Raw genomic sequence first — 10810 nt, 5'->3', positions numbered from 1 at the left:
TATTGCCGTGCTCCAGTCGCGTGTGCATCGGGCAAAGCACCGCGGTTAGATTGCACGCACACCAACGCGTGAGTCCTCTCTTTAGGGCGAAAACCTGATGACTTCACTGACCTCTCCTAGCTTGGAAGTTTTACTGTGTATGCTTAGACATGTCGGCCTTCCACAGACGTCAAAGCATAGATCGCGACATCGATACTTTGTTGGAAGAGATATTTGTCCTAGCCGAGCGTGTACGGGTCCTCCGCGGGCATCGCAATCAGCTGGCACCGATCTCCCGAATCCCCCCGGATGTCCTGCTATCAATATTCCGCCTGTCCATGCCCGAGGAGGGCAAACGTCTGTTTCCTTCCAGCCACAACTTCTCGCACGTTTGCCAATACTGGCGTTATCTCGCGGTAGACAGTCCCTTGCTCTGGTCGAATGTACCTCGGAACACACACGAACTGACCGCGATGTTCTTGGAGCGGTCACAAAGGATCCCGTTGACCTTCTGCGTGAAGAATGACAAGCATGTTGAGGACGCCGCAATCAACATTGCCCTTGATCATATGGACCGCACTCAAACGTTGTATCATCGCGCTTCGACCAACAAAATCGGGGATTACGTAGATCGCCTATCACGGCCTGCCCCATCACTTGTCCAATGCACGATTATCTGGACATCCTACGGACGGAAGGTACCGCTCCCAGACACGTTCCTTGGTCTGTATGCGCCGCGGCTGCGAAACCTGCATCTCTGCGGTCTAGATCTCCCATGGCGCGCCTTGTGTCAACCAGGGCTCGTACGGAGCCTGACAAGCTTGACACTGCGCATCTCATCCTCGTCTTTGTCGGTTCGGGACGTTATCGCGACGCTAAGGGCAACGCCCGCACTGGAGAACCTCGTCATGGAGAAACTGTGGTATCAGGAGGCGCGGACTGCTCCGATGGACGACGTAAACATGATTGCGGATGTCGACGTCGAATTGTGCAGCCTAACGACTTTGAAGATACGCGAAGAGGCAAACCGTCTTTGTAGCTACCTACCCTTTACTCGGGTTCCGCCAACCACTTCGGTGTCCATCGAGCTCTTTGGGGATTCATGCGACCTTACCCCATTAAAGGACTTCCTCGAGGGTCTAAATCCAGCCCAAGAGCCCGTTCGTTGCTTAGCATATACAAAAGGTACTAGCCCCTTGGACGGCTCGCTCGTCATCGAGCTTCACGCGGACCCAATCTCGGTCGGCGGTCCTTCTCAGATCGAGGAGTACAAGGACTCAATCACAGACGAAGATCACCCCTGTTTACTGCGAGTAGCCGTACCAGTCACCTGGAGAAGCGCTGGCCACCCGATCCTGGGCGCAATGCGCCTTGCCGCCGTTGGCTGCCTCGATGTGTCGCTCAAGGAGGACGACGCGATGTTCTCCAGACACCTCTTAGAACATTGCACGAACGCGACCGAGCTGCTGCTCGTGGGAGTGCTCACGTGCGAGGTCATCCTGCCCACGTTGGTTCCTCAAGCAGAGTCGAATATGGTGCGGCTGCTCCCGGATTTGAGACGGATGCGGATTCATCTGCACTGGCGGGACCTCCCGGAAATGGTGATGACGGACTTGAAGGCCGTTCTTGCAGATAGAAATGGTGTCTCGGCACCGGAGCTCCAGCTTAGCATCAACAGAGATGTGGAATCGACAATATATGCCAGCCTTTCCCAAGCGGCTGGACGTCCCGGACTTGTGATTTCAGAGTACTGAGTTATTTATTCAGTTCCCTCCTGTCGTGCTGTACGACTTGCGCAGCATTTTCACGCCATTTTTTCTGCATTCAGCGTATCACTATGCCCTTTCTGATATATTATTGTGCATCGTCAACGATAGCACGTTACTATCTGGCACTTTAATACTTGGCGCGTTTTGTACCTGGCTCCAACTTCATTGGGAGCATAGTCACTGTTGTGGGCTCTGTAATCACCCGCTACGATGTCGTGCTCTAGGCCTGAATGTGTTGTCTGCCAAAGGAGTTTTACTGTAGTTTTACGACCTTAGGTTCGGTCCGCCTTCCGGGGGACAGGGGACAGCTGCAAGTTCGGGGCCGTGGGAAGTTCGCAAACTGACTGGAGTCAGTTAGATATATTCTCACAGTAAGTAACATAATTCTCACGATCAGCTCAGGCCCTGGATTTTGGCGGGGGACAGGGGACAACACGGGAAATTAGGTTCAGTTCGGGCTGCCAGGGGACAGGGGACGAACCTAAGGTCGTAAAACTACAGTATAAGATAAGTTCTTGATATTTGAATCGTCCATCGAGGATTGGAGCTCACGTTTGCCAAGAACCATTTGTCAGCTACAGAATAGCAACACTTCAGTCTTCGGGCCAATAGACTAACTCAGTCATGAACGATGATACATGAGCAGGAGAGATGGTCGAGAAGACGTTTCCGCGAGGATCGGAGTTCAAACTAATGACATCACGCGATACAGTGAACAGTGAGCGCCCGTGCCATGTTGGGTGAAAGACGGCCGCGCTTTCCCAGTGTCCGTTTCATTGACACGAGAGGTCCATTTCCATTCATCTATGGCTGGCGATATGACTGTACTCTCGTGCGACGCGGAAGACAGGGCTATTCCTCTTGTTCACCCATATAGGACAAGACCGGCTCCGTTGCGTCGCTCTACCTATTCTGACCTTCATTCGTGTCGAGGTGAGCTTATATAGAGCATTCTGCCCCAGACGCGCTATGACACATTATTCCTGCTTTAGTGGGCTCATGATGAATGAGACTGCGTGGCTAGGAGTAACGGGCTTCGCCCTATTCGGCCTGTCGAAACTATACAGATTGGGCGTGGTCAAATCAACAATCAAGACCCTACCGAGCCTGCCAGGAGCGACGTTGTTCTACGGTGAGGCGTATTCGTAACCTCGGAGCTTGTTTCCACTCAAGAGAACCCTCTTGACAGGCAATACGCAGCAGCTTTGGGGCTTCGAGGGAGGGAAGGTGCACGAAGAGATTGGAAACATCGGCTCAGTTGTCAAAGTCTACGGCCTGGCCGGAGTGAGTGTTGCCCGAATTTCCTCCTTCGCATAAACCGCTCACGGGGCGATCTAACCCAGGACGAACACCTGTATGTTTCCGATCCTCGTGCATTGCATCACATCCTCGTTAAGGACCAAGATGGATTCGAGGAGAGTATGGGTCTCACCGAGTGAGACCGAACTACACTGCGCTCATAATTAGGCCGTAACGTCTCCTAATAGGGCGACTAAGCTGTTCTGGGGAAAGGGGCTGATTGGGAGCGTCGGTATGTAGGGTTGTGTTTTCTCTCCTCCCGTCGCTCACAATCACGGTAGGCGACGACCATAAGAAGTTCGTAGAACTGGGACTTCATTCTCTTTTGGCATCTGACGGAACCTGCACAGGCAGCGGAAGATGCTCAACCCGGTCTTTTCGACCGCCAACCTTCGGGAGATCAAGCCCGTCTTCTCCCAAGTGACAAAGCAGGCCAGTCCCTCTTTCCCGATCGCACTCATTCACATATTAACTCGCATACACTGGTAGCTACGCGAGGGAATCGCAGGGGCTGTGCGTAAAGGCGACGGTGTTGTCAATATTTTGGACTGGTTGTCCCGTGCGGCGCTCGAGTACATCGGGATCGGAGGATTGGGCTACTCCTTTGGAGCGCTCGGCGAAAACCCGAACACCGTTTACGGCCATGCCGCCGAAAACTTGCTGTGCGTGCATCCCTTGCATTCCGCATTAGGCTCTTGGTCACTATCCTACGCAGGCCTACGGCAGCCCCATACTTCCCCTTTCTACCGATTTTGCCAATGGTGACGACCTTGCTTTCCGCTAAGACCAGGAGACGCATCGTGGAATTGCTGCCCCCTGTCGGAGTGATCAAAGAGCTAAAATGGGTCATTGATACCATGGCCCAGACCGCGAAGGATATCTATATGGCCAAGAAGCGTGCGCTTGAAGACGGCGAAGGCGATATGAAAGACACGTTGACGAACGGAAAGGACATCCTCACCATATTGAGTGAGAGCGTTCTTCCCGTCTCCCGCTCGTTCCTTGTCTGATTGCCCGTGATAGTGCGGGCCAATATGCAAGTATCCGAGGCTGATCGGATGCCGGAGCATGAAGTCCTTGGTCAAATGACGTGAGCTTGTGCAACGGCGATAGTTCACCTCGCATCGTAACGCCACTCAACCCAACTACAGAACTCTCATATTTGCTGCATACGATACGACGTATGTTTGTTCTGTCTGAGATATACCAGGCGTTGAGCTGACGCAGCGTTCGTTCGCAGATCGTCGTCCTTGTCGCGCATCTTATATCTACTCTCCAAGAACCAGACCGTGCAGGACGAACTTCGTGCCGAGGTCTTGGAGGTGCACGAACATCACGGCGACGCGGACCCATCATACGATCAGCTGATGTCGTTGCCGGTGCTGGACAGCGTCGTGCGCGAAACGCTCCGTTTGTCAGTGGTACTTCCTCCTCCTTCCACGGTATGCATGACTGAATCACGCGTGGCCTAGGCACTCCCCGGCCCCGTTCATGACCAGAGTGTATGTCCTTATTCATCTCCGTCGTCAAACTCGACTGACCGGATTCAAATCATAGCGCGAAGAGGGACAACGTGCTGCCTCTTGCCATGCCCATGCCTGGCACGGACGGCAACGCGATTCGTGAGGTGCCCATACGTAAAGGTCAAGGCCTCTATATCGGTATCGCGAGCATCAACCGAAGTCGTGCCATATACGGCCCGGACGCTGAAGAATGGAAACCCGCACGATGGCGTTCCCCACTTCCTTCGAGCGTTTCCGAGGCGAAGATCCCCGGTGTATACTCTAACCAGTGAGTACGACGCTGCGGTTCTCTGTGATGCTTTCTCATCCAATATCTGCCATAGACTCACGTTCCTCGGCGGAGGGCGCGCTTGCATGTAAGATGGTCTTATCCCTGTGATGTTGATATGTGCTGAACGATCCGCAGTGGGTTCACCTTCGCGGAGCTCGAGATCAGTGAGCCGCGTCCCTTGATACCTTGTATCGTATCATGGACTAAACCGGTTTGCATCGCAGAGACGGTGCTCTATATGCTTCTCTGCAACTTCAAGTTCGAGCCCCGAGCCGATACGATATCGTGGAAGTTGACGCCTGTCATGATCCCGTACATCAAGGGTAGAGACGACGACCGTGGGCAGCTTCCGTTGAAGGTCAGCTTGCTTAAACATTGACGTGTACAATGAGCGAGGACAACACGTGAGATGCCAGTCGTATTGCTTTTGATATCGCTATCTCTCATCGCATGTTGAAACCGTGTACAATGAATCTATTACAACCATTGCGTGCTCAGCGCATGTTTTCAACGAATTGTATTGAATTTTTGGGATTTGGCGACCCGTGGGACGATATTTTTCAGACAAACCGATTTCTCACTCATGGTTGCATGCCCGGCATGCCTGCTGACAACTTGCAGCCTCGGAACGTTCGCTGGCAAAACCGGGTTGACAAGACGAACAGCAAGCATTTCCTTACTATGCAGAACGCGGCAGCATCAAACCCGTTGATACAATATGCAAACGAATTTATCGATCAATATATAGTCCTTGCGATGATGCGCTGCATTCGAGCTCATGAGCCGGACGATGGTGTTTACTTCAATCGAGAAATCGTACCGCATCTATGGCGGGCTTATACACCAGTGGAGCTCGGGAGAGCGGTCACGGTCCAGGTGATGACGCTGGTATGCTCAATCATCCACGGCGCGTGGTCGGTCAGGGTGAAGAACTTCTTGGTTGCCGTGAACGTCGCCGGGATGGCCGTGTCCGTGATAGTACCAGAGGCCTCAACGGTCGCAGTCGGCTTCTGACAAGTTGCGAGAAAGACGCGCTTCAGACAGGATTAAGAAAGGGGAGAAGTGGAGCACGACTTACAGGGACAGCGAAGGCGACAGAGGCCAAGGCGAGGAGGGAGGCGAAGGAGAACTTCATTGTGTGTTCGGCGTCGAGGATGACGAGTCCGTGAGGATGTGTGCGCGAGTAAGGGTGAGCTATATGGTGCGCACAAGAAGTCGAGACGATGATGTGTTGGGCTTATATGAACGCTCGTAGCATGCATGAGCTGACCAAACGTGCTGAGGTTACCAACCATCAGGTACGACCTCCGCGTAATCGCTCGAGACCTTTCCGCATGTCGGCGCCCGACCTGCGCACAGTTCTCGCCAGGTACGGCGACGGGCTTCTGAGCAACAGATGCAATGGAGACGCGAGGACGCGTGCCAGGGCGCGAAAGACGGCAGTGGAAGGTATCGCCGCCATGGGAAAGTCGCAGTCAAGCGCAAGAAGCACATCATTGTGGAGGGCCGACGACCGGGAGTCACTAGTCATTCGCGCTCGGGGATGCCTCTCCGGGTTGTCCGGTCGTTCTTACCAACTGGATGAGGCAAGGGTCAGGGGACTCAGAAAGACGATGATCAGTCAAATGCGAGCCGAGGTCGCGGCATACAGCACGGTGAAGCAGCCTGTGAACACTCGTTATGGTGAAGCCGACTAGGGCAAGTTCGGAGTGATGGCCGTACGCACCTCGTAAGTATGCAGCACCCTGAGCCGCCAAGTTTAACCTCTCTGTGCCTTGCGAACCTGGAGGTGGCTGGGTCTGCATACTTGCAGAGGCTGTCAGCAACAAATGGTCAGACTTCCGCGTCGCCTGTGCTCGGTAAGAAATCCACCATCAGCTTCACCACGCAACCCAAAACGCAGCAGTGACATAGTTTGCCATTTTCGGCCCACGGTCTTGAGAGATCCTGTCCATCGCTGCGTCGGGCGCCTTGCATGGGAAGCTCTGCGTTGCAGATCAGCGCGTTGTGCCCGAGAGATGTGGCGATGGTATTGGCCGACAAACCATTGCGTTGACGTTCGGACTTTCGGGATGGGAACGAGAGTCGCGCTCCGAAGATCGGGGTGACCTATTACGGTTGGATCCCGACGCTGACGCCAGCGCAACCTGACCGGACCCGCGGGCGCGGGGAAAGGATGACATCTCTACATCACTACAAAAACCAATTGGTCACCGAAGAAGCCGGCCGTGAGTATACATAGATTGCCGGAAGCCCAGTTTTCAGTACCTGACGTCGGCTGCGCGGCAGAGCGCTTTGTCGAAGTTTGCTGATCAGAGCTGGGTCAACGCTGAATCGAAGCAGATCAGGTGGGTGGATGGTGGGTACAAAGAGTTCGATGCCGTTGCGGAACAAGCGTCACGCTATACCAGGTTGATTGATACATCGTAATCCTGTTGAGTCGGCTCGCCGCGCAGGCACAAAGAAGGTTAGACTCGAGCCCTACCAAAGCGCACGGTATTCGCGGGTAAAGTACGTGCTTCACAAGGACGAAACGAGACGATGGTGGACGTGATTCGTCGAGGTGGCAGTGAGCATTTTCGATATCCGGCGGTCCCGCCGAACACTCTCCCACGGATCTTTCTTTGCTTTTTTCGTGGCAATCACTGGCAACGAACGACCTCTGTCACCAACTCCGGACCTTTCCTCTTTGCGATACGCAGATATCTGAGGCACAATCGATGCTCTGTTACAAAGAGACGGTCTTCGGCTCTCACCGCAATGTACCAATGAACGTTCGAACAGAAAACGGCTGAGGAGGCAGAGCTGGACTTCACGCGATCACCGCTCAGAACGGTCGGCGCAGATTCCCGCATCCCGAGACATCTACGCGTCAGAGGAGGGCGTTAGAGCGACCACAATTGAGTGGCAGCTTCGGCGCGAGTGATATCGGGCCCGCTGCTTACCCGCGCTCTTTGGGGTGCTCTGGACTGTTGTACACGTCACCGAAGGTAAAGTCGTACTCGCACATTCACAGCGGGAGGAACTGAACAGCTTCGTTGAGAGCTTGAGCTTGTCGATTTCCAGGATGTGACTCCCTGAAACCGCGTCTGACTGCTTGCTGCGGCACTTCCGACCACACCTGCAACATTCAAAAAACAAGTCCCTGATGCTTCCACAGCCACATATGCGGATCAATCCCGCCGTTTTCCCTTGTCCGCGGACCCACTCCTCCGGATTCGCGCTAAACTTGCGCGCTCCCACCATCGCCGAGCTCGGTACTGACGCGTTATTCTCGTTATTCTCATCCGTTTGCCGCCACTGACGGCCCCGACTGTGCCGTCCGAAGATCGCGTTACTGAATGATTGCGCAACAGGGTGTTCTCAGATATTGCTTCCATCTGCGCTCTCCCGACGCCCGGATGTGAACGGCGCTCGTTACCTTTTCTGTCGCACGCAGCTATCGGCGCGACTGCAGGGACTCCGGCCAGGCAAACTGCGCCATGTGCAACGCAGTATCCGGCGAAAGCTGTCTCTCACGTACAACTCTGTTGATCATCATTTGCGCCAAATTTTTTCCTCCAGGAGGGATGAGAGCGCCAAAGTCGTGACGATTCGGTCGTGCCTGACTGACGTCCCAGTGACTTCTTCTACGGAGACACGGACAAAGAGATGTCAGGGGGAGGAAGGCATATAAGGAGTGCGCGAAATGCTTGGAGTCCCCAACCCGCTCAGCGACATCTGTCCAGGGTTTCCTCCTCATTGTCCGACTTCCAGCCTTTGCTTTAGGGAACGTCGACCTTCTTCGCAATGGCCCGCTTCCAGTCCCTCGCTGCCTTTGTGGCTTTGTCCATGGCCGTCGGCGGTCTCGCCGCCATCGGGCCCTCTGCTACCATCGACATAGTCAATCTCGAGCTTGCTCCTGATGGCTTTAACCGCTCGTAAGGTCATCATTTCCTCATAGTTTTGCAGTCGCTGACCAGCACGTAGGACGGTTCTCGCTGGAGGCACTTTCCCCGGCCCTCTCATCACCGGAAACAAGGGTGATAACTTTCAGCTGACTGTCAACAACCAGCTCACGGACACCACCATGTTGAAGACGACCACAATTGTAAGCGTTCTGCTTTACACCAGCCACAGGGCGGTACCTAATTCAATATTCGCAGCATTGGCACGGTTTCTTCCAGAAGGGTACCAACTGGGCCGACGGTCCGGCCTTCGTCAACCAGTGCCCGATCGCGAGCGGCAACTCGTTCTTGTACGACTTCAACGTCCCGGACCAGGCCGGCACCTTCTGGTACCACTCTCACTTGCAAACCCAGTATTGCGATGGTCTGCGTGGCGCGTTCGTTGGTGAGTATAATCGAAGGGCGTGCTTGAAGGGACGCTGATGGTGACACTTGGTAGTTTACGATCCCAACGACCCCAATGCCGACCTCTACGACGTCGACGACGAGTCCACCGTCATCACGCTCGCAGACTGGTATCACGCAGTGGCTCCCACCCTCGTCTTCGGTGTTGCCGACTCTACGTTGATCAACGGGCTGTTAGTCGGTTCGTTCTGGCGGTATTATTCTGGCTGACGCACTTCCTCCAGGGGACGTTACGCCGGAGGACCCTCATCGGATTTGGCGGTGATCAGCGTCACTTCTGGGACGCGCTACAGGTTCCGCCTGGTGTCTATTAGCTGTGACCCCAACTTCACCTTCCAGATTGATGGTCACACGTTCACCGTTCGTAAAGCGCCACAATCAGTCCGGCATAGCTTCTGATATCTTTATCAGATCATCGAAGTTGACGGTGTCAACCACGAGCCCCTCGAGGTCGACCAACTCCAGATCTTCGCCGGTCAGCGCTACTCGATCGTCATGGCCGCTGACCAGCCCGTCGACAACTACTGGATCCGCGCCAACCCGAACATCGGTGCTGCTCAGGGCTTCGCTAACGGCATCAACTCTGCAATCTTGCGCTATGTCGGCGCCGACGCCGTTGAACCCACCACGACTCAGGACACCCCGTCTGCGGCGCTCGTCGAGACGAGCCTCGTGCCCGCCGAGAACCCTGGCGCGCCCATTCCCGCTGACCAGCGCTGCGTCGACTGCGCAGACGTGAACATCAACCTCGCGCTCGACTTCAACCTCAACGGCGACCTCCAGTTCAACATCAACGGTATCAGCTACGTCTCTCCCACCGTTCCGGTGCTGCTACAAATCCTGTCCGGTGCCCAGTCCGCCACGGACCTGCTCCCGAGTGGCAGCGTCTACTCTCTCCCGAAGAACAGCACGATCCAGATTTCGTTGCCGGCTGGTTCGACTGCCCCTGCTGCGGGCGGCCCGCACCCCTTCCATTTGCACGGAGTCAGTTCCTTTCCTCCCTCGTTTCTCCGAGGTCGGCAGTGCTCATATCGTCCTTAGCACACCTTCGACGTCGTGCGGGCGTCGGGCCAGTCTGACTACAACTGGATCAATCCGCCCCGCCGTGATGTCATCAGCACCGGCCAGACTGGCGACAACGTCACCGTAAGCTTCACCGTGATCGTCCTTGATTCTCGGTCTTCTGACGTGACGGTGTGCATAGATCCGCTTCGTCACTGACAACTACGGTCCTTGGTTCCTCCACTGCCACATCGACTGGCATCTCGAGAACGGCTTCGCCGTCGTGTTCGCTGAGGACGCCGGTGAGGTCTCAGCGAACGTCCCGGTCCCCGACGCGTGGAGCAACCTGTGCCCTATCTACGACGACCTTACTGCCGACGAGCTCGGCGGCGAGGACTAAACCAAGCGATGCACAATGCGCTCCCTCCAGGGAACTGCGGACTCTTTTCAATCTGTAACTTTTATCGTCATCGTTTATACATACACATCAGTTCTTTCTATGGGGCTTGGGGTTTGTTGGAGCTGAAGGGCTTTCTTGCATTATCTATAATTCTCGCAGTCGTCCACAGTGTTTTGGAGGGGTAGGTTTACAAGCAGTAATGCAGCATAGAGGAG

The 10810-nt window shown here is 54.8% G+C and overlaps 4 protein-coding genes across 4 annotated transcripts; 3 read left to right on the top strand and 1 right to left on the bottom strand.

Annotated features, from left to right (window-relative positions):
* Window positions 1-149: 149 nt before the first annotated feature.
* PUNSTDRAFT_137460 (uncharacterized protein) lies at window positions 150-1733 on the top strand (the record flags this gene model as incomplete). Its single annotated transcript, XM_007387102.1, has 1 exon — window positions 150-1733. One exon carries the CDS (start codon window positions 150-152, stop codon window positions 1731-1733), a length of 1584 nt encoding a protein of 527 aa, XP_007387164.1.
* Window positions 1734-2572: 839 nt separating this feature from the next.
* Window positions 2573-5353, top strand: PUNSTDRAFT_54782 (cytochrome P450). The gene is made up of 17 exons (XM_007387101.1): window positions 2573-2681; window positions 2741-2880; window positions 2938-3032; window positions 3092-3183; window positions 3236-3279; window positions 3329-3344; window positions 3398-3479; window positions 3537-3709; window positions 3763-4016; window positions 4071-4137; window positions 4199-4228; window positions 4288-4461; window positions 4520-4549; window positions 4605-4838; window positions 4894-4926; window positions 4977-5005; window positions 5066-5353. The coding sequence occupies exons 2-17, from the start codon at window positions 2748-2750 to the stop codon at window positions 5218-5220; spliced, it is 1641 nt and encodes a 546-aa protein (XP_007387163.1). The 5' UTR covers window positions 2573-2681; window positions 2741-2747; the 3' UTR covers window positions 5221-5353.
* Window positions 5354-5677: 324 nt separating this feature from the next.
* PUNSTDRAFT_137458 (uncharacterized protein) lies at window positions 5678-5976 on the bottom strand (the record flags this gene model as incomplete). Its single annotated transcript, XM_007387100.1, has 2 exons — window positions 5678-5851; window positions 5920-5976. The coding sequence occupies 2 exons, from the start codon at window positions 5974-5976 to the stop codon at window positions 5678-5680; spliced, it is 231 nt and encodes a 76-aa protein (XP_007387162.1).
* Window positions 5977-8418: 2442 nt separating this feature from the next.
* Pslcc2 (laccase) lies at window positions 8419-10770 on the top strand. The gene is made up of 8 exons (XM_007387099.1): window positions 8419-8761; window positions 8811-8931; window positions 8987-9173; window positions 9228-9366; window positions 9418-9553; window positions 9605-10177; window positions 10235-10339; window positions 10398-10770. Exons 1-8 carry the CDS (start codon window positions 8631-8633, stop codon window positions 10593-10595), a joined length of 1590 nt encoding a protein of 529 aa, XP_007387161.1. The 5' UTR covers window positions 8419-8630; the 3' UTR covers window positions 10596-10770.
* Window positions 10771-10810: the final 40 nt, after the last annotated feature.

This window comes from Punctularia strigosozonata (genome assembly GCF_000264995.1).
Source record: "Punctularia strigosozonata HHB-11173 SS5 unplaced genomic scaffold PUNSTscaffold_13, whole genome shotgun sequence".
Classification (NCBI taxonomy): Eukaryota; Fungi; Basidiomycota; class Agaricomycetes; order Corticiales; family Punctulariaceae; genus Punctularia; species Punctularia strigosozonata.
Note: the sequence above shows the minus strand (reverse complement) of the source record. Positions and strands in the feature narration are given on the sequence as shown.

What these genes read in the sequence shown, in the direction of transcription:
- Pslcc2 (XM_007387099.1), top strand. Translation starts at nt 8,631, where the DNA reads ATGGCCCGCTTCCAGTCCCTCGCTGCCTTTGTGGCTTTGTCCATGGCC. An exon ending in TCTGCGTGGCGCGTTCGTTG is followed by an intron (nt 9,174 to 9,227) that starts GTGAGTATAATC and finishes GACACTTGGTAG; the next exon opens with TTTACGATCCCAACGACCCC. An exon ending in TTGATGGTCACACGTTCACC is followed by an intron (nt 9,554 to 9,604) that starts GTTCGTAAAGCG and finishes TATCTTTATCAG; the next exon opens with ATCATCGAAGTTGACGGTGT.
- PUNSTDRAFT_54782 (XM_007387101.1), top strand. Translation starts at nt 2,748, where the DNA reads ATGATGAATGAGACTGCGTGGCTAGGAGTAACGGGCTTCGCCCTATTC. An exon ending in TCTCCCAAGTGACAAAGCAG is followed by an intron (nt 3,480 to 3,536) that starts GCCAGTCCCTCT and finishes ATACACTGGTAG; the next exon opens with CTACGCGAGGGAATCGCAGG. An exon ending in GGCGGAGGGCGCGCTTGCAT is followed by an intron (nt 4,927 to 4,976) that starts GTAAGATGGTCT and finishes AACGATCCGCAG; the next exon opens with TGGGTTCACCTTCGCGGAGC.